This window comes from Plecotus auritus (assembly GCF_963455305.1).
Source record: "Plecotus auritus genome assembly, chromosome: 9".
NCBI classification, from domain to species: domain Eukaryota; kingdom Metazoa; phylum Chordata; class Mammalia; order Chiroptera; family Vespertilionidae; genus Plecotus; species Plecotus auritus.
The window spans coordinates 6,138,004-6,164,492 of record NC_137783.1 but is presented as its reverse complement, the minus strand read 5'-3'; the positions used below and the strand labels follow the sequence as shown (position 1 = coordinate 6,164,492).

The window sequence follows — 26,489 nt, the reverse complement described above, 5'->3', positions numbered from 1 at the left end:
CACATGGGCCGCGGGGAGGGGCCCGGGGCAGGGCGCACTGCAGCTCCTTCTGCCTACCCGCCTGCTTTCGTTTCAGAGTTTGTGGTCACGGTCTTCCTGTTTGTGGAGTGACGTGAAACTTCTGGAAGTTAGTTCGTCTTTCTGAGTGTTTGCACGCCTGCCTGCTTGTATAGCAAGCTTCTCTCCAGGGGCGGGGCCCTGGATCCTGGTGCCTCTAACGTAGTAGATGGGCGATTAATGTTGAACGAGGGCCTGATTCTTGAGGTCAGAGGCATGTAGATGAGGCACTCACATCTTCCCAGAGCCGATGGGACACCACAAGGCAGGCCCTGATGTCCACTGAAAGTTCACTGCAAGCTCAGTTCCAACCAGGGCCACACAGCCTCAGGCGCAGACCACTGGAATGGCCTCCTGGCCTCTGCACCCACCTCTGCACCGTGCCTGGGCGTCCAGGACACGCCAGCAGCACACCTTCTTCCTGACGCTTCTCTCAGGTGCTGCCTGAATCCTGCAGGGCTGCCAGGCCATGACAGGTGGTGCCCAGTCTTCTTACTGGTTTTCGCTGACCAGTCTAGTCACTCTCTGCCCCACCCCCTCTCCTGTAGGACCCACCCTCTGCGTGGCCACTTCTGCCTCCGCGGCAGTGCCTGGCCTGCCCTGCTTTCCCACTGACCTCCCTCCTGGTCGGTGCCCAGGACAGGAGCCCCCCACAGATGGGTCTCCTAAGGCTGCTCCATGCTGGTCTCTGCCTCTTGCCACACCCGGACACTGTCAGGACTTGGTCTTGTTCTCCGTCCAGCCCCGTCTCTCCGCAGATGGGGGCTCCCTCCTGTCTCGGGGTACGCACTTGGTGCTCAGCTTGGCCGGGTGATGTGAGGCCAGTGGAGCGGGGTCTTCAATGCCTCGGCTCTCATTTTCCCTAAAACAATTTGAAGAGCTGTCAAAACCTGTGCACATTTTGAAGTCAACATCCAGATTTTAAAAAATGTAAATAATTGCAATGAATGTCATATCTGGTGTGGTGTAAATATTGACACTTTGAAATAAAGCTGTTAGTCACTCTCCTAAATGTATCCAAGAAGCTAAATACCAAAGTGGTTTTGGTACCCACCATCAACCATTTACAGAAAACATATAAACACATTTTTCTTTAATAGTCAGAAATCCTCATCATGACGTTTTTTTCATTAAACTCATTATAATCATCCAATTTTGCCCAGAATTCTATTCTATTGGAACCTATTTTTATGCTTGAAAGTTTCTATAGATCCCCCATCATACTTAAAAAAAATCCTTACTTGAGAATATTGTGGTTTTTTAAAAAAATTTCTTTATTGATTAAGGTTTTACATATGTGTCCTTATTCCCTGTTAGTTTGTTTGTTTAAATCGATTTTAGAGAGAGAGGATAGGGGAGAGAGAAAGAGAGATGGGGAGAGTGGAAGAGAGAGAGAGGGAGGGAGGAAGAGAAAGATCAATGTGAGAGGAACATTATCCTTTGCCTCCCGTATTTGCTCTGACTGGGGGTCGAATCCACTACCTAGGTATGCACCCTGACCAGGATTGAACCTGCAACCTTTTGGTATATGGGACGATGCTGCAGCCAGCTGAGCCACCCGGCCAGGGTCCCCATCACACTTTTTGGAAACAAATACACACGTACGTTTTAATAAGAAGAATATTTAATAAATAACTTTTTAAAACTAATTTTTTTTTTTGGTTTCTAATGACCATTCGACTCATTTTACATGATCAAGGTCCTGGGTACAGTCAGTTAGAGGTGGGAACACAGGACAGAGCCCACTGACCTGCTGCTGCCCGGGAGCCAGAGCTCCGGCCGGGCGCATGTGGCCTTCCTGGGGACCCCTGGTGCTTCTGCAGGACTCTGGGGTTCCTGCAGGGGTGGGGTCACCGTGGACGTGGGTCCCCAGTGCAGTTGATGCCAGAACCCCTGACCACAGGAAGTGGGGACCCTCTGGTAGCCAGGGCTGGCCCCCAAAGGCACCACGTGGGTGTGGCTGGAGCTGTGAGCGGAGTCATCTGCTGCTCGTGCAGAGACAGTGTTGACATTTATGCAGTTGAGATGGAATTAATTTACGATGTTACCCTGGTTGCATTCCACCCTGGGGACAGTGGGGACATGGCAGCAGCCGGCGGTTCCCTGGGACACCCCGGGTGAGGGAAGCCGTGGGCAGGACACCACAAGGCTGACACCTGCCAGCGGGTGGCTGTGAAGGCAGCAGGGACGGCGGAGGACGGTGGGTGCCATTACGCAGAGGGGCTCTGGACAGGCCCCCCTTGCTGCACCTTCCCTGTCACCTTCCCTGTCCGTGCGCAGGGGTTTCTGGTCCTCGAACTGCTGTGGTAACCTCTGTGACATCAGGCAACGCCTTTGGATCCACAGCCTGGCAGGGCTGCTGCCTGGCGCCCTTGGAGGGCTCTCCGTCAGGTGGTTATTTCTGTCACACGTGTCTCATGCCCACAGTCCCATCCAGCACCCCCCCTCCCACCCACAGGAGCCGGCACGGTGAAGCTTGGGGTGGAGCACTCACCCTGTCACCAAGCCCCACCCTGCAGCCTGAGTCTCTCTGTGAGATGGACCCAGCAGTGTGGGTCATGGCTGAGGGAGGCACCTCTTATGCCCCTTCCTGCTCCACCTGCCCCTGAATGGCCAGAGCACTCAGCTTTGACTTTTTAACTCTCTGAAGAGCACACACATGCATGCACACTCATCTCATGTACACAAGCACACACACTCATATACACACATGCACACTCTCATGTAGCATGCACACACATGCACTCTTACTGCATACACACAATACAACTCAGACACCACACCCACCCACCCACTCACTAATGCACACACACATGCATGAACTCACACATATGCACAGCTATTCAATGTACAAACCTACAGCATATATGTAAGCACATTCACACATGTACATTCGTTTTTATACACTGCATGCTCACACTCACACATAACTCTTACCCCTCACCACCCATTCATGTGCATACATGCAGACACATGTGCACAGAGCGAGGAAGGGACACAAAATGTAAGGCCACCGGCAGCCTGGACTCTATCCCGCTCCCCACCCTTGTGGAAGTTCACTCCACACGGAGCGCCGGACTGCAGCCGTGTGGTGCACTCCTGTGCTCTGGAAATATCACATGCCAGTGGGACGTGTCACAACACGGCTCCCAGCTGGGCTCAGGAGGCCGTGTCAATACTGAAGCCCTCGAGGTTTATTTAGTGCTGAGCGTCTGTGGTGTGCATGATGAGGTGCGCTCTCTGTTCTGCCAGGGCTGCTGAGGTGGGAGGGATGCTGGATACCCGTGGGGGTGTGCCAGGGAAGAACGGCCCTGCCCCAAGCACCAGGGCACAGACAGGGCCTTGCAGGGAGGTGGGCCGCCCTCAAGGGTGAGAGACGCACATGGATGCCAGTAACCAGCCTCACAAAAGGCGAACAATGTGAAACACTGTATTTTGCCTGACAGTTCTGCATCTACAGTGTGTACACAGCACAGCGTCGGGTCTCGGTTCATATCAGCAACAGAAGCAGGTGAACAGGCAGACAGTGATGGAGACAGGAACTGCCCAGCGGTCATCTGGTTGCCTGTCCGGTGGGCCTGTGAGACACACGGGGTTGGTGGCAGGTACGGACACGGTGGTAAGCTACAACTTCACCGTCAGGAATCCCAGGAAGCGAGGCTCCGCATGCTCAGATACTGAGTGTGGGACCTGGGGCACCTGACAGGCCTCGCCTCTCCCAGTGTGTGTGAGGGAAGGAGCTGCTCCGGGGCACATCCTCCCGCCTAGACGGCAGAGCACGCAGGCAAGTCGCACCCTGACAGCCGTGCAGAGCACGGACCACCTGGCTACCCTGCCTGTGCATGATAGGCCATGTGCATGTTGGTGGTGATGTGAGCACAGGCATGGTGTACTGTGCTTGGGTGGGTGAACATGTGATGCACACACGTGGCACGTGCACATACGTGGTGCATGCACACATGTGCATGTGTGCATGTGTGTGTATGTCTGCCTGCACACGTGTCACAGTTCCAAGGGGAGGAAGGGAGGGGTGTTTGTGCCTGGTTTCACACACACGTCACATCCTCTGGGTGTCCAGGCTTCTGCCTCTGTGAGGACCCACTGACCCCAGCCATGGGATGGGGCACGTCTGTCCTCTGAGTCAGGGCTTTGTGCCAGATGTTCATGGAAATGCCAGCTCCTTCTCTTTTTGGGGCAGGGAACTTTATTTTCCCCAAATTCCCATGTTGGGTTGGATCCAGTCCTGACAGCGGCTGGCTTTGGAAATGGAGTATTTGTTAAAGGACAGTTGGGCATTTACAGAGCCGTGGGACCCCCTCTACGCCCCTGAAGGCCACGTGCTCCCAGCGCACAGCTGGGCGCCCCGCGTCTGTGGGGCCCTCGGCCTGCGGGGCTGGGGCTGCATCCAGGGTAGGGGCGGAGGTGGAGATGGCACGGGGGTCAGCTCAGATGTGGGGCCCAGGTCCAGAGCACACTGGGCTGACCAGCAGGCTGCCGCCCCTGGAACAAGACTTAACACACACATTGAACACGAGAAACATCAGTGTGCCTCCCGCCGTGGCCATCACAGGCGGGCAGGCCCCCACGCGGAGGCCGGTTCCTCTGCCTGCTGCGTGGCTGGGCTGCCGGGGACTGGTGCTTCAGGTCCACAAGGGGTGACTGTGGGCACGACGGCTGTCTGACCTCGGGGTTAGGGGAGGCAACGTGGCCCAAAGCGTCTTCCCACTTGAGTCCTTCATAACCAGAGGCCAGTGGGGGTGCCAGTCGCTCCTGAGAGGCTCTGTCACTTGGTGACCCTGCCGACCTGACGTGGGAGAGGGTCCCTGCTCTGCTCGGACGCTCGCCCGGGGTGGGTGGCACGGCAGCTACACAGTCGTCTCATTCTTCCAGGGCCCCGTCCGGATGTTGCCTGTGCTGTCAGCACCATAAGGCACGGCTTCGCACACGTCGCCCTTGAGCAACCCGTTCTGGCCAGGGCCCCCAAAGGGCAGGGACTGTGTCCTCTGGAGCATCTCAAAGTGGGCTGGGCCACGGCCTACCTCCCTGCCGGGCCGTGGGGTGCAGCCGTAGAGTGTGGGACTGACGTTGCCACTCTCGGGCTGGCTGACCAAGGGGAAGGGGTCGCCCTGGGCACAGCAGGCCAGTGTGTGCATCCCCGCTGGGCCCTCGAGCGAGCTGGCGGGGCTGTCTGTGCGTGAGCTATGGGGGCTGCCGTCCAGGCTGGACGGGATGTGATAGGCGTACTCGTGCTCGGCCACGGCCGCCCTGTGCCGGCTGAAGTAGTGAGGCTTAGTTCTGCCCTGGAGGCACCTGTGCAGGTGCAGGTCGTGCCCAAACGCGTCCTCCTCGTGCAGGTGGACATGGGCCATGTCCTCCATCAGCTGCTCACAGTGCATTTTAGCACAGCAGGGGGTGGCCGGCGACAGGCAGCTGACGTGGCTCTGAGAGGCCTCCAGGTTGGTCATCTTGCAGTGGCTGGCCGGCGGGTGCCCAAAACCCCGTGGCTTGCCAACACAAGGCGAGTCCCGCAGGCAGGTGGCGTGCCCCAGTGCGTCCCCATTGGCGTCGAGCGCGTGGTGGGCACTGAGCTTCGAGGCCTGGGCGTCCCTGCGGGAAGGGCAGCATGACCACCAGCAGTGCCACACGTCGTCCCGCTTGGCGCAGTGGTGGATGAGCACGAAGAGCCCCAGCGTCACGCAGAAGGCGCCGTACAGGCAGCTGAAGACCATGTCCAGGAAGTGGCCCTGTGACACGGCCAGGGCCCCGAAGGTCCACGTGGCCGTGAACAGGAAGAGCGTGAAGGCGGTGGCCCGCAGCTGGGCCTTGAGCGAGTGCTCGTTCTGCAGCAGCGAGGCGGCCAGGGTGGCACAGGCGGGCGCCATGCCTGGGGGGGCCCTGGTGCTGTGGCCGGCCTCCAGCCCCGTCAACCGATGCTGCTCGTCCGTCCGCTCCCGGAGCTCATACCGGCGCTCCGGGTGACGCCGCAGCTGGACGTAGGTGCCCAGGAAGTACACGCAGGTGACCAGGGTGATGAAGGCCGCCGGCCCGTAGAACGCGCCCAGGCTGGGCTCCCAGGCCATCCAGCAGCTGCGGGAGGAGAGCAGGAGGAAGAGGAGCTGGTGAGGGTGTGGGGGGCGGGGGGAGAGAGCTCCAGGACCCCGAGGGTCTGCAGAGGGCTGTGCCGTGACCCGAGCCCAGCGTGGCACTGTTGTGAACGTGGGAGAGAGAATGGCCTTCCCGGGGGCAAGAGGGGTTGGCTGTGGGGAGAGAGCCCAGTGCCAACTGTGCTGCCTGCACCTGAGGTGCCCGTGGAAGCCATTACTGGGCATGGCCAACTGGTGGCCTCAGGGTCAGGTGATGGGCAGGGATCCCATCCCGCCCACCAGGGCCAGCCTGGTGCACTCAGGCTGCTTTGGAGGGCCAAGGTCGGGGGTGTCTCGGGGCCCTGGAACCTGTGGGGCGGGGGGTGGGCGTCCTGAGGGGAATGCGAGTTGGGAGGGTCAGCGAGGTCCCCTGGCCTGGACAGCGTAGGGAGGGCCTGCAGAGTCTGGCTCGGCTCCTATGCACAGCTGGGTCCACTCTGCTGGCCTCGGCCTGCTGCCCAGGTGTTATTGGTCCCCCAGGCCTCTCCCATCTCCACGAACCGGCCTTCGGTCCCCAGGGGGAAACTGGGTCCGTTGGGGAGGAGGACAGCTTTGGGCGACCAGGCCTTGTGCTGTCACCTCATGGGCACCTGGTGATAGTCTGGGCCAGTGGTCGGCAAACTGGCTCGTGAGCCACATGCGGCTCTTTGGCCCCTTGAGTGTGGTTCTTCCACAAAATACCACGGCCTGGGCGAGTCTATTTTGAAGAAGTGGCGTTAGAAGAAGTTTAAGTTTAAAACATTTGGCTCTTAAAAGAAATTTCAATCGTTGTCCTGTTGATATTTGGCTCTGTGGACGAATGAGTTTGCCGACCACTGGACTGGGCAGCCCGGGACCCCTGCCCTGCCTGGTCTTAGCAAGGCTGCGTGCATTTCCAGGCTGCTGCAATCTGTCGTCTGTGAGTGTCTGTGATCAGAGGAGGTGCTGGCTGCCGCTGGGCACCTGCAGCCAGGGCGACTGGAGCCTCGCCAAGGGCCACCCTCAGCCCCTCAATACTCACTATGCCGAGTCCTCGCCCTCCGTCCCGTAATTCCTGATGTTCGTGGCCGCCGTGACTCCACAGATGATGAAAGGAACCCCTCCACTGAAGAGGTAGAACCTGCCAGAGAGCAGGAGGTCGCTCACTGACCTTTGAACCCAACTGGGTCCCCCAAGGACAGCACCACCTTCAGGGCAAAGGGAGGGAGTGTGGCCCAGGGGTCCTGGCCAAGCAGCTGTCAGGCAGGGGCAGCACCAGCCCCACTGACCAGGGGGCCACCGCCAGGGCCTGGCCTCGCCTCTCCCCCCTCCCCGCGCTCCCAGCTCGCTGGCTGCTGCGCCCCTGCAGAGATGGCCCTGGCCAGGCCCCAGTGCCAGGCCCCAATGAGGAGACTGACACGGGTCCTAGGTCCTTGGGTGGGAGCAAGATGACCCTGCCTCTGGTCACTTGGGGTGACCCCTGGGGACTTTGCCTCCCAGAATTCTATACCCAGAAACACACCCTTCAGAATGCAGGAGGAGTAAAGACAGATTGTAATAAAAATAAAACAAAGTGTCCAGCTGACTTCAAGAAATGCTAAATGAAGGCCTTCAGGCTGAAGGGTTCTTGTACCCAAAGGATACTTGGAGGAAGCAAGAACATAAAAATGCTAAATAGTAGGGTAAATAGAAAAGACTTTGTTTCCTCTTAACTTCTATAAAATACATATGACTGTTTAAAGAAAGAATGTTACCTCTGCCTGTGGCATTTATGACACACGTGGGGTAATATATATGGTGTCTCCAGCCTAAGGATGGTGGGAGGGGAGAGGGTCCCTATTCAGTTGCAAGGTTTCTAATGTAGTTTACATGAAATAATAGAATTTTCACACTGAACAGGCTGTGAAGAGGCCGTGGATTTAAATCCCTGAAGCGACCACAAAAAATTAGTAGGGAAAACACTAGGAGATAAAATTAAGAATTTAAAATGTTAAAATAATCCAAGAGAAGGAAATAGAAGAGGAAAGGAAGGACAGAAGAAAAAAAAAGGAAGTAACGCTCTAGCTGGTTTTGCTCAGTGGTTGGAGTTTCGGCCCATGGACTGAAGGGTCCTGGGTTCTATTTGATCAGGGGCATGCACCTTGGTTGCAGGCTCGATCCCCATGTGGGATGCAACCAATCAATGCCTCTCTCTCATATTGATGTTTCTCTCTCTCTGTCTCTCCCCCTCCCTCCCACTCTGTCTAAAAATAAATGGAAAAGATATCATCTGGTGAGGATTAACAACAAAAAGCAAAACAGAAAACAAATAGTGAAATGGAGATCTAAATCCAACCACATGAAAATTTCATTAAATTTTAATGGACTGAAAACTCCAAAGGCAGAGATCACCAGAACTGATTAATAGCAACAAAAAAGCAAGCTATTTACTGTCTACAATAGAAGCATTTAAAATACAAAGGCACAGAGAGGTGGAAAGTTAATGGATAGAAAAAGCAGTCCACACAAACCATGACCCCAGAAGGCTGGAGTGGCTACATTAAGAGCAGATAAAGCAGAGTTTAAGAGAAAAGGATAAAGAGGGACATTTTGTAATGATGTTAGTCTTAGTTTACTAGAAGTCCTGGCAACCATGAATGTGTGGGTACCTAGGAAAAGATTTAAACTACATGAAGCAAAATGGACAAAATTAAAGGAAGAAACAGACAACTCCAAAATCATAGTTGGTAATTTTTAACTCCCCTTCCTTAGCAATTGAGAGAACAAGTAGAAAAAAAAATCAGTAAAGAAACAAAAGCTGAACAACAGTATTAATCACTTTGCCCTAATTATTCTTTCCAGAACATCACAACCAATAAATGCATAACATTTGTTCTTTTAAGTGCACATAGTCTGTTCATCATGACAGATGACATCAAGAAACACATCTCAATAAATTTAAAAGGATTGTAAGATACAGAGTATATTCTCTGATCACAATGAAATTAAGTTGCAAATTAATGACAGTAAGATAACTAGGAAAATCACAACTATCTGGAAATGAAATGATGCACTTCTAAATAATTCATGGATCAAAGGAGAAATCAAAAGGGAATTTAGAAACGATTTTAAACAGAATGAGGAAGAAAATACAATATAAGATTTCTGGGGTGCAGCTAAAGCAGGATTCAGAGGAACATTCATAGCTATGACTGCATCTGTGAGAAAAAAGGAAGGTCTAAAGTTCACTGACATAAGATTCCACCTCAGCAAGGCAGAAAAATAAAAAATCAAAGTAAATGGAAAGGAGCAGGAAGAAGGAAAGAATAAAGATAGGAGCAGAGATAAAGAAAAAAAAAGTCCTGCATGTAATGTACAGCATGGCGACAATAGTAATACTATGCTGTATCTCTGAAAGTTGCTAAGAGAGTGGATCTTAAATGTTCTCATCACAAGAAAAAAGTAATAACTATGTGGGTGATGGATGTTAATTAGACCTATTGTGGTGATCACAATATACACGAACATTATGTCCTACATCTGAAACTAATAATTTTATGTCAGTTACACCTCCATTAAAAAAAAAAAAGACAGCTGAAGCCGGTTTGGCTCAGTGGATAGAGCGTCGGCCTGCGGACTGAAGGGTCCCAAGTTCGATTCCGGTCAAGGGCATGTACCTTGGTTGCGGGCACATCCCCAGTAGGAGGTGTGCAGGAGGCAGCTGATCGATGTTTCTCTCTCATCGATGTTTCTAGCTCTCTATCCCTCTCCCTTCCTCTCTGTAAAATATCAATAAAATATATTAAAAAAATTTAAAAAAAGACAAAAGTAGTGAAAATTACCGACGAAGAAGTTGATTTCCTTGAAACCATGAACAAAACTACATAGCCTGAGTCGGCTGGTCAAGAAAAGAGAACAACTTGTAGCATCAAGGAGGTGGTTTCCCCTCACCCTTCCCACAGGCAGCAAAAGAGTCAGAGAGCGGACGGTCCCGACTTAGGATTTCCCAACTTTATGATGGCGTGAAAGTGAAACGCATTCAGTAGGAACCGCGCTTTGAAATTTGAATTTCTGATTTTTCCCTGGCTGGTGATATGTGGTATGAGGCTCTCTCGTGATGTTGAGGGCAGGGTGAGCGGAGGCTGCCTTAGCCACGTGATTACGAAGGTACCAGCCCATTATCGGCAGTGTGCTGTGTTGCCAGCGTTTTGGGGTATTGTGTTCTGAGCTTCTGTAAGGTGGGCTAAGCGAAGCTATGATGTTCATAGATTAGGTGTGCTAAATGCATTTTTGATTTAACAATATTTTCAACGTATGATGGGTTTACCAGGATGAAACTCCATCGTAAATAGAGGAGCATCTGTATATTATACACAAGTGTATGTGAATGATTCAGCAACTTAGATGAAATGGATAAATTCTTGGGGAAAAAAACAACAACACCCAACAAATCACCAAAATTGAAACAAGAAGTAGAAGGTCTGAATACTCTGTGTCTAATAGAAGATCGACTTCAAGATCCACAGGCATCTAACTGAGAGACTCAGGTCCCGTGGGTCACGTCTCAGGAAGGGACGACCGGGTCTTATTTAGGCTCCTCCAGAAACAAGGGGGGTGGGGTACCCCCGATGCAGTTTGAGATTGGTATCCAAACCAGACAAGGACATTAAAAATGTAAATCCCCTCACATTCTCCCCCATACCACATCTCTGACAGTAAATTAGCGAATGACACGTAGGCTTCAGGAAAGGATAAAATAAGAGGGTGCTGGCTCCTCTGCTCAAGCCTGTGATCCCCATTGGCCCCGTGGCCCAGGCCAGCCCACAGATGTCCCCCTGGCAGCCAGGTGGGGGTCGAGGGGGCCACATGGCTAAGCTGTGGCCAGCTGGGGGACAGTGTGCCCTGGCCCATTCAATGCTGTCGAATGCTCTCCCTTCCTGATGGCTGCAGACTGTCCCTGTGGGACCAACAGGTTCTCCAGCGAGTGGAGTTATAGAGGCTGCCAGGCCCTGGGCAGGTTCAGTCCCTCCTGTCTCGGGCAGTGTGGCCCATGGGTGCTGGAGAGGTGCTGACATGCCCTGCGGCCCAAGCCTTCCTGGCCGTGTGTCCTGCGGGGTGAAGTGCTCAGGGCCCTCCATCACCTCCAGCCAGGCCCTCTCTTGCCTCTTTCCCGCCTTTCCCTGAGTGTTCCAGCTCAAGTCACTCCGAGCCCTGGAGCCGAGCCCTCGGGAACAGGAGCACAGCTCCTGGGCGCAGCCCAGGCTCAGACAGCAGAGGGCGCTGGAGGTCTGGGCCGCTATTCTTGCTGCAGCCGCTGGGTGGTCAGAGGTGTGGAGCCCGCTGCCCCGGCCGGTGATGGCTTCCTGGTGGAGGTGGCCCCTCTGCACCAGCCTCAAGTGCCCCTTGGCTCCAGCCACGTCCTCTGCAGTGAGGTCTGCACCCGCCTTGGGGGCCCCCAGGTCACAGCCCCTCTCTTGTGCTCATAGGATGTTGGATCCCATTTGGATCTTGGTGGGGTTTCTGTTTTGCTCCCGCTGACACAGCTCCTAGCAGAGCCCAGACGCGTTAGGACCACGGGCTTCATGCACTCCCGTGTCTCCGTACAACCCAGCCAGGAGCTCCCCTGACCGTAGGGTCGGGCAGCCTCCTTCTGTCAGGGGACAGTTTTTAGAAAGAATCAGTGAATCTGCATCTTGATGAAATTCCAACTACTGCCCCGACAGTGTTCTTGGACACACACCGGGTGAGGACGTGCAGCCACTTGGGAGGAAGAGAGAGCATGGGGTACTTGCTGACTGGCCATGGGGTCACCGCGGGGCGGCACAGGAGCCAGGGCTGGCCCTGGGCACAGGGACTCTTGGTCTCAGGACGTGGGGGAGGGGGTCTGATCAGTAGTGGGGTGAGGTGACATTCCCGTGTGAGAACGCGGAGTCGGTCCCTGCTGTGAGCACCGCTGTCCCCGGCAGTCTGTGGACACCCGGAGACAAGCCTTTCACCCTGGACTTCGACGCTATCCTGCCACCGCGGTCTCACTCTGACATCTTCACCGCACGTTCCCTCAGCTTCCCGCCATGGCTCATGGTGATGGTACCTGCCTAGACTGGTGAGAAGTCTTCGTGGAGAAAGCTGCGTGTCCAAAGCCACTGTGGGCCCCAGATGAAGGGCCGGGGCGCAGTCACCTTGAAACCAGCCATTTCAGCAACTGAGCTGCCTTGGTTTCCCCAGCTAATGAGCAGGTATATTAACTCAGAGACCCGTGACTAACTGAGGCCACTACTGACCCTCATTGGAGCCGTGTGCACCACGGCCCACCCATGGCGTGGAGCTCAGCAACACTGGACGGACACACTGGCCCAGACCTGCTGGCCAGGCTCTAGCCCCAGCTCACTGCCTGCCCCGGACCCCCTCCCCATCTGAGCACCCCCAAACCCCGGCCACATCATCCTAGGGCCACAAGTTTCCTTGTGAGCCACTTTGCCTAGATCCCAGCATCAGGTGTAGGACTCCCGGAGCCTGGGGGATGGGAGGGACATAAATGTACTCGGGTACCTGAGCAGGGGCTGCTGGGAGTACGGTGGCTGGTCTGGGCCTGGGCAGGGTGGGACCTTCTTGGTCACCTGCTTGTAGATGTTCCTGGCGGTCACGGCGATCCACAGCATGGTGCAGAGCGTGCAGTAATGCAGCACGATGCCGACCTGGGGGGCGGGGGAGACAGGTCAGTAGCTGCCCACCAGTACACTGACCTCCCTGACCTCCTCCCCACTGCACGTCCCAGAGCCGTCCAGCCCTCCCGCTCCCCTGCGTCCTCAGGAGGTAGCTCAGCAGTGACAAGAAACGAGGCTGCCGGAGGCACCAGGGTCCCTGGTTCCAGCAACACTGCACTTCACAGGGGTCTCTGAGCTCAAGGGAGACGCCTGGGCTGCAAAGAAGCTTTGCAGGTGTGTTAGCTCAAAGCAGCTTGGCTCTCCTGCAGAGGGACCGGCTGGGAGCCCGTGGGCCTGTGCGCCTGGCGCGTCTGGGTGTGGTCCACCTGGGGGCCGGCTACGTGGGCATCTCTGAGCAGCACACACACCATCCTGCAATGGGGCCTGTATGCACGGGTCCCTGTGGTGCGTGTGGCTCAGGCAGGGACTCGGAGAGCTCCAGGTGCTGGGCCCTCCGCACACCAGGTGAGGTGGTGTGGTGTGCAGCAGTGGTCTCCCAGGTGCCGGTGTTTTTGGCACTGCCTGTGAGATCAGCACCTTCTGGATCAGACGCCCAAGTCCCCTCCCTGTAAGTCGGAGTTGCTTGTTACTATGGAAACAGCGCCAGGTTCCTCCCATCGCCAGCACTTACTGCATTAGCTAACCACGCAATCCACGCTGTCTCCACCCAGTTCTAGAGAATGAGGTTACCTTTGAAGTAATAACCTGACACTTCACAATGACAAGTAAAATATGGCTATAATTGGGAAGGACATAAATGTTTAAGGAACAGAGATTCTCTGAGTAAAGCTAGCATTGCACCATCAAGTGCAATGATTTATCAAGTGCACAGTTCAGTTTTACTTAGGAGAAAACTCCATAATAATTGATGAGAACATCGAGGAGGAGGGTAAACACCGGAACTGTATTTCCGGTTTTGGATAAGCTCCTGCACGTGGGTGAATCCAGCCTTTTCCTCGGCCTGACCTCCATCGGGCGTCAGCTGCATCCTGTGCACGTGGCCTTGCCCACCTGGCTGACGGGGGAGACGCTGGGAATCCAGGGGGCCAGCTCGGCACCAGGACATGCAGGATGGGGACTCACATCACCTGGCCCTCGATTGAAGGACGGCCTGACTTTCTTTTCAGGAAGAAATGGAGACACGTCCTCAGACGTGAGGAGGGCAGGGAGCACCCAGAGCTGGGAGGAGAGTGCGGAGGAGGAGGTGGGGCTGAACCACATCCTGACCCCCTCAGGCTGGACACAAGGAGAGGTCACAGGGACCCCGCCCTGGCTTCCAGACAGCACCCTAGCGCCACCCCACGCTTCTGGGCCCAGGGCAGCCCTGACGCACATCTATTATGTGAGGACAACACTGGCCGTCTGTCTGTGTTCATGATGTCACTTTGTACTTTAATGAGGCGCACGGTCATTTTCTGTTGCCATGACAACCGGCTGTTCTCCCTGCCATTCGGAGCTTGGACCACTTCTCATACATCACTCACTGTCACCCAGAGCGACACTGGACAGGGAAGGCTGGCCAGAGGGTCCTGTGTCGGGCACCAGGGTCGTGTGTAGGTGTCACTGGTCAAGGTGGGGGACAGCCTGGCTGCCTATAATGAATTGGCTCATGTAATTAGGGAGCCCGAGGAAGCCCCAGATCTGCAGTCGGCAAGCCAGAGACCCAGGAGAATGGCGATGTAACTCAGTCTGTGTCTGCATCCAAAGGCTGGAGATGGATGTTGCAGCCCGAGACAGAGGTCTTTCTCATTCAGACTTCCATTCTATTCAGACCCCAGCAAATTGGACGAGGCCACTGATAACACGGACGGCCCTCCACTCCACTCGCCTCATCCCAAACACTGTCCCAGACACGCCCGGAATCATGTTTGACATGCCTGGGTGCCCAGGAATCCATCGAAGGGACACATGAAGTAGCCATCACCCCTCCCTGTGCCTCCTGGTCTCCTTCTGCGGCGAGTGGAGGAGGGACCCCAGCTAGGTGAGCCTGGCCTCGCCTCTGCTCCGCATCTCGTTTTCCCTGACACACCGGGCAGGTTACTGCTGTCTACACATCACTGGAATGCAGGTCCACACAGCGGGGGAACTGGTGGGTTTGATCTCAGCTGCTCCCACAGCACCCACAGGCCCCCAATGCATTTTTTGAATGAATGAGTGAATGAATGAACGATGCCTTGATACCTTCTGGCAGGGTAGACGGGAGATCAGGACAGCATCTGCTGTGGAGCTCAGGGCTGGCTACCTCTGCTGGGGTCCTATGGTTGTCACTATGAGAGAATCGAGCGTTTCTCACACGAACATGATTTCTACAGGTCTTACCTCTGTGGATGTTTCTAGGTCTCATCTGCCCCCACCTACCGTGCACCCCAGCCAGGCCCTGGGTGCCATGCGGATGGCGAGCAGACACAGATGGCTCCCAGGTTTTTGGAGGGCAAGGGCTCCCCAGTGCCATGGTTACTGGGCCTCTGAGGGGGTGGGAGTGGCTGTACCACCGTGATTCTGGCGGCTCCTCCTCACCGGGCCTGGCTCGTGGCACTCACGTGGAGACGTGCGGACATAAAGGTAACAATCCATGCCACGCCTCTGGATGGCTCCGCTCCCCGGGAGCATTGCAGGCGGAGTGTAAATCGGATTTCCCGGGGCGCTCGCCTCAGTGGTTGCCATGCCTGTGGAAAGGCGAGAGGAGGCAGGTCTGCCCCTCATTGTGCTGTTCAGGTTTGTGCTGGATGGCTCATCTTGACACCGAGTCGCAGAAAAGTGGCGTCTCTTTCACGGGAGCCTAGGGGCAGGGCCCCGGGTGCCAGGGCTCTGGAGCAGGTGCTGTCTCATGAGCCTGATGCTCCCTTGCGGGCAGGTGGGTGTGGAGAACGAGAGCTAACAGCCTGATTATTCCCTGAGGTACCCCTGTGGGAGCAGCACCTCACCGACCGGTCCCCAGGGTGAGTCTGTGCAGGTGGACAGGTCACCTCGTGTGGACAGACAGCCACCGGGGTCAGCGCCGGTACACCAGGTCCCAGGTGGTGAGGCTGTGGCAGCACAGTCATCGATGACGGCTTCACAGCAACCAAGGCTGTAAGGAGAGCAGCGGGACATCCCCGTGGGTGTCGCTGCCAGAGCTCCGTCTACGTGGCCCGGGCGGGCGTGCCCACAAGTGACAGAAACCCAAGGGTGGTCCTTGGGGGGATGATCTGTGGGTGGTGGAAGGGCCTCTTCTGAGCCCTGTCAGGAGCCGAAGGGTCGTTTACGTTTCTCCCTTTTCACCCGAGAGGGGGCAGGGCGGACTCTTCTGTGGCCTCCACACGTGTCTCTGTGGCCTGGACTCCGTGGCAGTCCACTGGTGACAGTTTCTACTGCCTGATTATGAGTCTCAGCATTAGCATCCTGGGACTCTTACCTAGACGGGGAGCAGGTGGCTCGTCCCCTGCTCCTGCCCCACCAGCCTCTGCAGGGCAGGTCCCTGTTCCCGGATGAGCCCTGTTTGTGGGACAGTGGACTTCTCGTCAGCCTGTGGCCACTTCAGGCCTTGGAGCGAGTTGGTCCAAGTGAAAAATACGGCCTACATAATGAAAGCCTAATATGCAAATCGACCAAACGGCAGAAGGACTGGTCGCTATGACGCTCACTGACCACCAGGGGGCGGATGCTCAATGCAGGAGCTGCCCTCTGGTGGTCAGTGCACTCCCACAGGGGGAGTGCTGCTGAGCCAGCAGCTGGCGAGCGCAGCGGTGGTGACAGGAGCCTTTCCTGCCTCCGCGGCAGCGCTAAGGAGCAGCCAGCCGAGTGGTAAGGAGTAGCGAGTGGTAAGGAGTAGCGAGCGGTAAGGAGTAGCGAGCGGTAAGGAGCAAGGGCTCCCAGACCGTGAGAGGGTCAGGCCGGGCTGAGGGGCCACCCCCCCACATGAATTTCGTGCATTGGGCCTCTAGTTATTTATATGATGGAATGCTGAGCTAAATAACTAGACCAGCCGTGGGCAAACTACGGCCCGCGGGCCGGATCCGGCCCGTTCGGCTGTTCTATCCGGCCCGCGGAGCCGAAAGAGTGGAGGGTTCTCTTGCTCTCCCCTCCGCTCCTTCACCAGCAGCAGTGTTAACATGGCAACGTCGGGAAACACGGCCGCAGCTCCTTCTTCTGAGTGGGCGGATTTATATCCGCCCATTCAGTAGAAGGAACAACCTCTCAATCTTCCAGAGGCTCCTTGGAATGCCCGCGGACGCGTCCCCCCGATGTCACCCTGGGAATGCGGAGACACGTTATCGTAGTGATGTAGGGAGACACGCCCCTGGAGAGCACAGTATCAGAGCATTAGCTAAAAAGAAGACCAACAACACTGTTCCCACTGAAGTTGATGTTTTAAAGACCAAAAACCTTTCAACCCAGTCTACATTGCCATCTACATCTACGTCCCGGGCATAATTTGGAAGTTGCACTAAAGAAAATGTTTAATTTACTGTTTACACATTTTGTTCTTTTCTATTTGTTTTAGTTTTAAATTATTTTATTATATTTAAGTTTAATTTGAAAGGCTTTTATACCTTTCCTTTGTTAGGCAATTTTATTTTGCCTTTGCCATTTTAATATAAGGTATGTTATTGTGCTATGATTCCTCCATTTTTTGAAGTTTCAAATTATAATAATTAGTGTTTACATTCTTCTTGTTAAAATGTTTGAAATGAATAAAACTATTGAAATAAAAAAAAAAAAGACCGTACCCTTTTATGTAATGATGTTTACTTTGAATTTATATTAGTTCACACAAACACTCCATCCATGCTTTTGTTCCGGCCCTCCGGTCCACTTTAAGAACCCATTGTGGCCCTCGAGTCAAAAAGTTTGCCTACCCCTGAACTAGACTCACCTGGGTCTGCAACACGGACACACTGGACGCTGGACCATTCCATTCATGAGAAACACCCGAACAGATACTCAAATGTGATTTTATACACAAGACAATGACCACAAACTTCCCCTCTGGCAGGAGAGGTGATGAGCCCTTGATGGTCTATAGCAGAAGGAAGACCCGGGTGAAGGAAGACTCACCGCCTGGCACAGGATGGGGTACTTGGTGCGATTGATGCCCCCGGCGAACACCGTGAAGGTCAGGGCTGCGTGCAGGCAGAAGTTTAGGAGCGTGTGCCTGCCCTTGCGGCTGATCCGGATGGCGCTGGGGAAACACAGGTGTGTCGTCAGGAACCCGCCCCTCAGCAGAGTGGGCGTGAGCCCTTCACCTGCATCTGTCCATGTGGGAACCGGGAAGACCTCTGGGCAGAGAGACACACCCCAAGGACCAAATCAAGGGAAAGACGGACAGACCGGGCGGAGTCCACCCTCAGTGTGTGGCTGGTGGGTTCGGTGTGAAATCCCCCTGGAGCACGAGGACTGGAAGGGTTTTTGAGAAATCTCTTACAACCTTGAGAGGAGGCCGTGACAGTGACCAACTACACGGCGACCCCTATCGCCACGCCGGCACTGGACTTGGGCGCTGCCTATGGCTGTGACCACACCTCCCCCCTGGCTATGGCCACTACTGAGATTACCTAGCCTGTGCTGACAGCTGTGCCTGGCCACAGCCCTCCATGGCCGTGTGCCCACCCCAAGTCTCTTCCCATGAAGGTGGTTCTGTGGTAATGCCACGGCCCAGGCTTTGCCCATGACTTGCATTGTGGGCTAGACCCTGACCATGGCCGAGGCTCCTCCTCACATTCCCCAGGGCATCCTCAGGTGATGGGGACACAGCCAGGTCTCTCCTCACTCCCAGGCAGAGGAAACCAGCTCATAAGAGACCTGATTAGACTCCCCTTTCTAGAAAAAAAAAAAAATGCAGACGTGCCTGAGGGTCTGCTGGCTGCTTCAACTTCCCAAGGACACGGGCCCTCGGGCACCTGAGCAGACGCTGTGCTGTTGGAGGAAGAACTTACTTCACCTGATTTGATAAGAACATGGACACCGGGGATGGAGGGGCTTGGCTGTCCCCAACACTCAGTCACCCCCAAGGCCACCCAGGCTGGGCAGGCTCAAGCTGGCTGGCCATCTGTGAAGTGCCTTCCAGGGACTTCCTGCTCCATGAGGGTAGGAGGTCTCACTTTGGGGTTTGCACTAGACGGGGAAGTGGGGCGTCTCAGGGCAGAGTGGGGCCTCACCTCTGGTGCATGAGGTAGGTGATGACGGAGGCGAGGAGGCAGAGCAGCATGACGGCCGTGCAGGCGTACACCACGGGGTGCAGGAACTCCCCTGGGTGCTGGGGCAGGGAGAGGACACTCTTCAAATCCTGGAAGGAACACAGAGCAGACCCATGTGAGCGACGTGGCTGAGAACCTGTGCGTGTGGCAGAGCCACAGGGCTCTCCCTGAGCCCAGCCCCTCCCTGCAAGTCCCTGGAGGCATTTTCGGAATCAGGGGACACTTGCCAGGTCTCAGCAGAAGCAGGCACCCTGCCAGGGAAGACCCTGCTCAGGTGAGTGCTCAGCAGGTGGAGCCACGCCTCGCGGGCTGCCCACGAGTGGCTTCACCCTGTAGGGGTGGCCCAGCTGGCCATCTTTATGGTGCTCTGACAGCCCTTGGTGGATTTCCCCCGTGATTGGATCCCATCAGCTGCTGCCTCCACAGCAGAGAGACCTCACTTAAAAGCCAGTGGATGCCAGGGGCACTCTTCATGGTCTGACCATTAAGGGACCTGGTTGGCGATTGAGGCCAGAAATAGCACCCTGGCCCAGGATAAGAAGATGACCAGACGTGACATAGGGAGGGTGCTGTGACACCCCACGGACCGCGGGCCAGACACCACGGAGGCACCCACGCTTTGGTCTGCACTGTCCATGCACTGGGACGTCTGAAGGGCAGGCGTGCGCATGCACAGAACAGCAATGACTCCCATCAGCCTGGCATGGGCTCCAGCAGGACACATGCTGTGCCCTAGTCCAAATCCCCCACGAAACCGTGAGCGCAGGGGAAAGACGGCCAGGACGTGCCAGCCTCAAGGTGACAGGGACACCCCGGCTGCAGCACCTGCACTATTCAAGATGCAGAGACATGTCGTGAGGGTGCGCGCCCAGGCTGGGGTCACAGGCCGGAGGTCACCCCGCCCTCAGGCACTTCCTCCTCCTCTGAGGGCCCAGGTTTGAGGCTCCCCTGGCGCTGAGGACTCCGACGCCGAGCAGTGGCAGCCACCGTGGGTGTTTATAAGAAACAATCAGTTCCCTTTGGCCTCCTCTTTTCTTCCTTTCTCCAAATCAGAGTTCTCCACAGTGCCTTTCTACATTTTTAGAGGTGACATTTAAAATTCAAAGTAGGCAATGCAAAACGGAGACATACTTTATATTTTAAAGTTCCTCCTGGAGGAATCTACTTGGCAAGCGTTCCACAAGCAGATCCTGATGGTTGTTGGTATGTGGTCAACAGAGCTGGACTGACGTCCCTGGACAAGTCCCCCTAGGCCATGGCCCCAGCGGTGCCCTTTGGACCAGCCACCGTGGGTGGAGCCCCGACCTCACAGCAGAAAGGCTAAGGAGCCGGGAGGGGAGGATGAGGGCCCCCACCCTCTCACCCCCATGGGAGTGGGAGCTGTGACTCCTGGTCACTTCTGGGCCTGCAGGACCAGGAGCTGTCTCCTCCTGCGACACTGGCTTGCATCCTCCCAGGTGGCCTCTTTTCTCCGTGGCGCTCAGGCCTGGGCTGCGGGTTTGTTTGCGGTTCCCACTTCTTGAGGCGTACGTTCCTTTTACATTATATTATCGTCCGCCTTGTATGTGTCCTGCGAACCAAGTATGTCCTGCGAACCAAGTAAATCAGGACATTAAGAGCAAGAGGAAAGGAGGAGGGAGTCGGTCAGGTCACGTGCCATTTGTCTGCTCAAAACATCACCCTTTAGGTGAGAGTGACACGTGGCCAAGGGGCCTCTGTCTGCCAGACGTGTGTGCGTGCAGACCGTGTGTGCACCCCGTCCTCACGGCGAGGCGTCCGCAGGCTGGGGACAGGCGGGACGTCCTTCCTCGCGGATCTGTTCCAACCGAGGCTGATTTCATTAGCGCCTGCTGTCCCTTGTCGCCTTTTTAATGATAATTGCATCTTATTGATCTGTCAACCTTTCATCAAAGTGTTCCCGGGGGAAAGGCAGAGGAAAAAGATAAGTAATTTATTCATTCGGAGCACAAATTACCCTAATTGGACGTTGCATTTACATGTTTGTTACGTTTCCTTTTGGAGGCGTGTGGGCTGGTCGGCTTCGGAGAGCTTCGGAGAGAACAGAGAAAAGCTCCTTCTGACTCGGCGTCACTTGCTTAAGGGGACGCGATGGGGGGGCGGGGGTGACACTCTCCAGTTGTAGACTGAAAGTTGTTTCATGAGTGTTTAGAAGTGTAAATATCGGACAGAACTGAAAGCACAAATGGAGAGCACTCACTGAAGTCAAGTGTCTGCAGCATCCAGGCCGCTCTTCTAGGCGAGGCTGGAGGTGCCGGCCTGTGGGCGGGGGGCGGGGGGGGGGGGGTTCCAGGCTTGGCCTGGAGAATGTGTTTGGAGTGGGAGCGACCCCCTGACAGACCGACTGGGCGACTGGGCGACTGAGCACTGGGAGCGTCCCGAGCGGCACTGGGCCCAGGTCCTCGGCTCAGACAACCGGCGGTTCCCTCCCTGTTGGCCTCCCGAGCACCCTGCCTGGTGTCTAGCCTGATCTCTTTGGGGGTTTTAATTCCCTTGTTTGAATGTGGGGTACAGCTGTGGGGGAAAAGGGCACCCTGAGCGTGCCGTGTGTCTCAACTCCAAGCACTGCCGGGGCGGGACTGGTCTCTCGCCCTGTCCTGGCTTCAGGGCTTTTCGGGACGTCCCCAAGCATGCTCCGATGACACTGATTCCAGCCCTGAGTTCAGAGCATGTGGGGGCTCTGCTGGGGTCTGCATGAGAGCCCCAGCCCTCCTGTTGTGGCACCAGGACCATCCCGAATGACCGAGTGGCCTTTATGCCACTGGGACCTGCAGGTCAGTGGTGACAGGGAGCTCACCCTCAGGGCCACCTGATGCTACTGTGACTGGAGGAACTAGCAGGCGGCTGTACCACCCACTCCAGGCCTCTCCCAGCAGCCACTCCCGCCCAGAGCGCAGGGGCTGAGACCACAGAGCCCTCAGCCGGGCCACCGACCCTGCTCCTCCTGTGGCTCCTCTGGAAGGAGACAGAGACAGTGCAAAGGTTTGGACAACCTTTTACGCTACTTCCAAAGCCGGCCACTTTGTTCCCTGAGGAGAGGCGGTCCCCTAGCTCAGGGTGAAGGTCACGGAAGATTATAGGTCACAAAGTAATGAGCACATGGAACCTGCTTGCATTTGAATCCCAACTGCAGCAGCCAGGGACAGGCCAGCCCACGCCGGCTTCGTGTACTAACAGTCGTGATGAAGATGTAGGGCGGCGGCGGCCTGGGCTTCAGGTGCCAGACACAGGCCTCCCAGGGGCAGCACCCAGGTATTTGGACCCTGTCTGAGCGCTGGACAGACAGCAGCACGTTCTGAAAGGACGCGTGGCCCCGGGGGCCTGCCCAGAGACGCCTGGAACTCAGTGCCATTGAACTTCAGTGTGTGGCCGAGGCAACGTGGGATCCAGGAGGCAGCTTGCTGACCGCAGGTGTCAGGGAGGCCCGGGCCCCGCAGGAGCTGCACGTGTGGCCAGAGAGCGGCAGCTTGGGGCAGACAGGGACAGGCCACCCTGCTGCTGGGCCTTTAGGCTTCCCTCCGATGCTCCGAGCCACGGGATGGGCCTGCCCTGGCGTCTGCACCACAGACTCAGACACACACAGAAAAGTCCTCTCACCTGAACTGTGACCCTGCATATGAGGCTGGGCGTTCTCCTTTCAGAAACTCTCTCCAGTGTAAATGCTATTTATTAAGACAAAACCCCAACAAAGTGCTGAAATCCAATCTCTGTGGGCAAGGCCAACCGGGCGGTTCTCAGGGTTGGATGGGCCGGCGTTCTGGCTGAGACCAAGGCACCGTGTGCAGACCCCGCCCCTGAAATGGAGAGCGAGTGCGTGGAAGGGTCGAAGGACCAGAGATGAGCTCAGCAAAGACAGGCAGAGGTCACCTGTGGCGGCCCTGAAGGGCAGTGCTGGGTGCCTGCCAGCTCCTCTGTCCCCACCGGTCACAGGTTCCATGGCACATGGGGATCTACATTTGAGGAAGGGATGCTGCCCCCCGGGAGGCCACAGCCATGTTGGGTGTGGCACCTTCGGGCAACAAGTGAGCTGTTAGGAAGCTGGGGGCCGGGCCAGGCAGCCTGCTTCTCTGAGGAGCAGCCTGTGCCCAAAACACGCAACCTCTCAGCTGTCTGAAAGGCGAGTGCCTGGCATCCGTCCAGCTTCCGAGGCACGGGGCAGCCTGGGAGTGATGCTGAATTCTGGAGAAAAGCATCTCTCTCGTTTGGACCTTTCTAACGAAGAGAAAATGAACAGGTGACTCAGACTGACCACTCCTTAGGAAGCAGACCACCAGGTCTGCATTTGGGACTCACTGTTGGGGTCAGTGCCACGGCCGCCGCTGGCTGCACTGTCCTCTGGTCATCAGCATTCCCCGCACGTGCTCTGCCGTCTGTCTCTCTCTCTCTCTCTCTCTCTCTTCCTCTCTCTCTCTCTCTCTCTCTCTCTCACACACACACACACACACACACACACACACGCTGCATTATTCACTCAGCATCAACCTTCCGGAGTCCGAACCGGCAGCCGCCACAGCGAGGCACACACGAGCCCGCAGGCTGAGCCCCTCACAGCCCCAGGCTGCTCACGGCAGCCGCCCCCCTTTGCTGGTGAGAGAAACACCCCCGTGTTTGCTGTACGTGCCGCTGAAGCCCACCCACGTCCCCCAGTGGTCCTGCCAACTTTCTGCAGGCAAGAGGAGGGCAGAGCTGCAGTGGGAGGGGCCCGGGCCTGAGGCCAGGGAAGGTGCTCACAGGCCCTGGAGCCGCCCGGGGTGGGGGCGAGGGGCGGACGTCTCCTCCACTGATGAAATGATTCAACATTGCGGCATGCCATCAACTAATTAGTATGAGCCTCCCGAGCAGCCAGGCAGGCGGCCTGGAAACAAACGGCCCTCCCCCGGCCCTCAGCCCCCTCCCCCGCCCCCAGGACTCTCGGGCACAGGCACAGCGTACGCCTGGCTGCGGGCTAGCTGACCACCTGACAACTCACTTTCCTGGCTGGGGCCTCTGTGCACGGGGTGGCCGCCCTCGACGTGGCCCCCCCGCCCCGGCCCCTGAGCATGTGGACTCACCATGAGCACGTGAAGTTACTGAAGGGTGGACGCCCCGGATGCAGATGGTGTCCCGGTCAGCCAACTATGTCGCGCCTTTCTCCCCGCCAGCCTCCATGGCCGTCCAGAAGGTCAAGGTCCCGAAACAGCGGCCACAGGGTCAAGCCCCAGGCTATGGGCCTCAGGGCGACTCTGGTAGGGCAGGTAAGGGTGGAGAGGCTGCACCCACCTGTGAAGACAGGGCCTGGTCAGGGCAGGGGAGGGTCCCCCTGCTGTCCTCTCCCCCCATAGCCCCAGCACCTCCCAGAAGTGCCCCATCCCGGCTGCTCTCAGCCCCACCAGCCTATGGACTCTGACTCCGGCCTCCATCTGTCAGGGGCACGCAGAGGGTCTGGGGACCACCTGGGCTTGGGAGCCTTAGGGGGCCTGGCCAAACGCACTGGCAGTCAGACTGCCCTCCGGGGAGCACTTCCTTCTGCACATTTAAAAATCAACCCATGCTCGCCACCCAGCACAGGAAACTAAACTCACCGAGCTGAATAACACGTCTGTCAGCTTAAGTCAAGAGAATCCAGTAAACCTTGAATTAATCTCCTAAAGAACAGCCAGCCCCTGGCAGGTGGATGTCGCCGGACGCAGGGGCTGGCTGTTCTCTCCCCACACAGACACAGATCTTGGCTGTGGCTCTGTGCCCTCAGCTTAACCCAAAGTTATCGGGAATCTGCATTTCCAGGAGCAGGAATCGCCTCCCCGGGTTGGCACTGATGCCCGAGAAACAGTCAAGAATGGGCTCTGTGGGCAGCGGGCTCCCACCTTGCCTCCCCCACTTCCTGCCGCTTCCCGGCCCCCAGGTCCACCCGCTGCTCAGACCCTGAGACACCATACCCAACTTCTCACCTATTTTGGCAAAAACAGCTGGAGGGGCAACAGCGCTGTGCCTGTTGCCGGGGAGCCACCGAGAGCTCGCTGTGCTGGGGAGCAGGTCTCCATTCCCAGGGCCCGTGCACCCCGGCTCGCGAGCAGAGTTATCAACAGATTGCAGGACTGCAGCCGGGGACGTGAGTCAGAGCCAGGACGGCAGACATGCAGTGCGATTCTCAGCACGCAGCTTCCAGAACTCGGGTGAGGAACGCCAGCCGCCTCTGCGCTTGCTTCGCTTGCTTCCGCGGGCGACAGCCAGGGAAGAGGACCGGCGGGAAGCAGGAGCCGTAACCATGGGGATGGGGGAGGCGGATGGCGGCGCTGTGGCCAGCTCCCTGCCGCAGGCTGGGAATGGTTCTTCCCATGCCCATCACACTGCAGAGCCGATTTAAAGAGACAACCGGCCAGGCTTTGCCTTCGCTCCCAGCGGAGTCGGACAACTCACCTGAAAACGCCTTCCTGAACGGAGGCAGGAGGACGGGTGATTTTATTTTTAAAAGAAAGCTCTGTTCGTGGAGGGCTCCAAAAACAGGAATGTGAACAGGAAATCGATTTGGGAGGAATTTTCATAGTCCTTGTGTTAAAACATCACGAATCCAAACATGTGCAGACAGAGGTGTACCCACAAAGAGTCCTCCCAGCGTGAGTCAGCGATCCTGCTGGTGTGCACAGCCCCACAGCCCCTGCCCCTTCCAGGCCCCAGCCCCCACCCCCAGACAGAGCGGGGCCAGGGAAGGGAGGAAGTGGAGTCCTGTCTGCAGTGAGGTGGACCCACCCAAGCTTCCCGGGCCTGTACTCAGCTCCTGGGAACCTGGAGGGGGAGCCCATGACTCTTCCCTTCAATCTAGAAGGCTGTAACCCTGCTCAGGAGTCCCAGGGAGAGGGAGAGAGAGAGAGACAGAAACATCAATGATGAGAGAGCATCATTGATCGGCTGCCTCCTGCAGGCCCTACATTGGGGATTGAGCCCACAACTCAGGCATGTGCCCTGACCGGGAATCGAACTGTGACCTCCTGGTTCATAGGTTGACATTCAACCAACTGAGCCACCCCGGCCAGGCTGAAGGGCCTGATTTTAATGGTGTCATTAAGAATACAGGAATTAGAGAGGTTCTGCGCGTTGGCTCCTCGGCCTCATGGTACCCTGCCTCTGTGGAACTCTGCCAACGCTTCCCTGTGGAACTCTGCGATAAGTCCTGAACCTCAGGTGAAGGCATGAACCCCAGAGGTGAACCTGGGTGTCAGTGGGGAACCTCCTAGGCTGGGTCCCCAGGCCTGTGGGGCAGTTGGAGCTCCCTGGGGGCCCCGGCCTGGGGACAAGAGGGACAGGGAGGGAGGTGGGGAACCCACTCTGAACTAGGGGAATTTGCCCAGACTCCCCCAGGTGGGGGTGGTCCCCATGGTGCTTCTGCCCTGATGTCCTGTCCCCTGCCGCCCCCTCCATCAAGACTGTCCAGGTACAGGGTGCAAGGTGAACGGGTCAACCCCTCACTGCCCTCGGGG

General features: G+C 56.5%; 1 protein-coding gene across 1 annotated transcript; it reads right to left on the bottom strand.

Moving 5' to 3' along the window:
* Positions 1–3,472: 3,472 nt before the first annotated feature.
* Positions 3,473–25,236, bottom strand: ADGRA1 (adhesion G protein-coupled receptor A1). Its single transcript, XM_080688423.1, has 7 exons — positions 24,963–25,236; positions 24,087–24,294; positions 18,979–19,106; positions 17,879–18,002; positions 12,687–12,832; positions 7,201–7,299; positions 3,473–6,144 (listed from the first exon to the last, which is right to left on the bottom strand). The coding sequence occupies exons 2-7, from the start codon at positions 24,087–24,089 to the stop codon at positions 4,923–4,925; spliced, it is 1,722 nt and encodes a 573-aa protein (XP_080544549.1). The 5' UTR covers positions 24,090–24,294; positions 24,963–25,236; the 3' UTR covers positions 3,473–4,922.
* Positions 25,237–26,489: the final 1,253 nt, after the last annotated feature.

Coding starts and splice junctions, on each gene's coding strand:
- ADGRA1 (XM_080688423.1), bottom strand. Junction 18,003..18,978: donor ACCTACCTCATGCACCAGAG/GTGAGGCCCCAC, acceptor GTGTTTCCCCAG/CGCCATCCGGATCAGCCGCA. Junction 12,833..17,878: donor ACCCCATCCTGTGCCAGGCG/GTGAGTCTTCCT, acceptor CCCGCCCCCCAG/GTCGGCATCGTGCTGCATTA.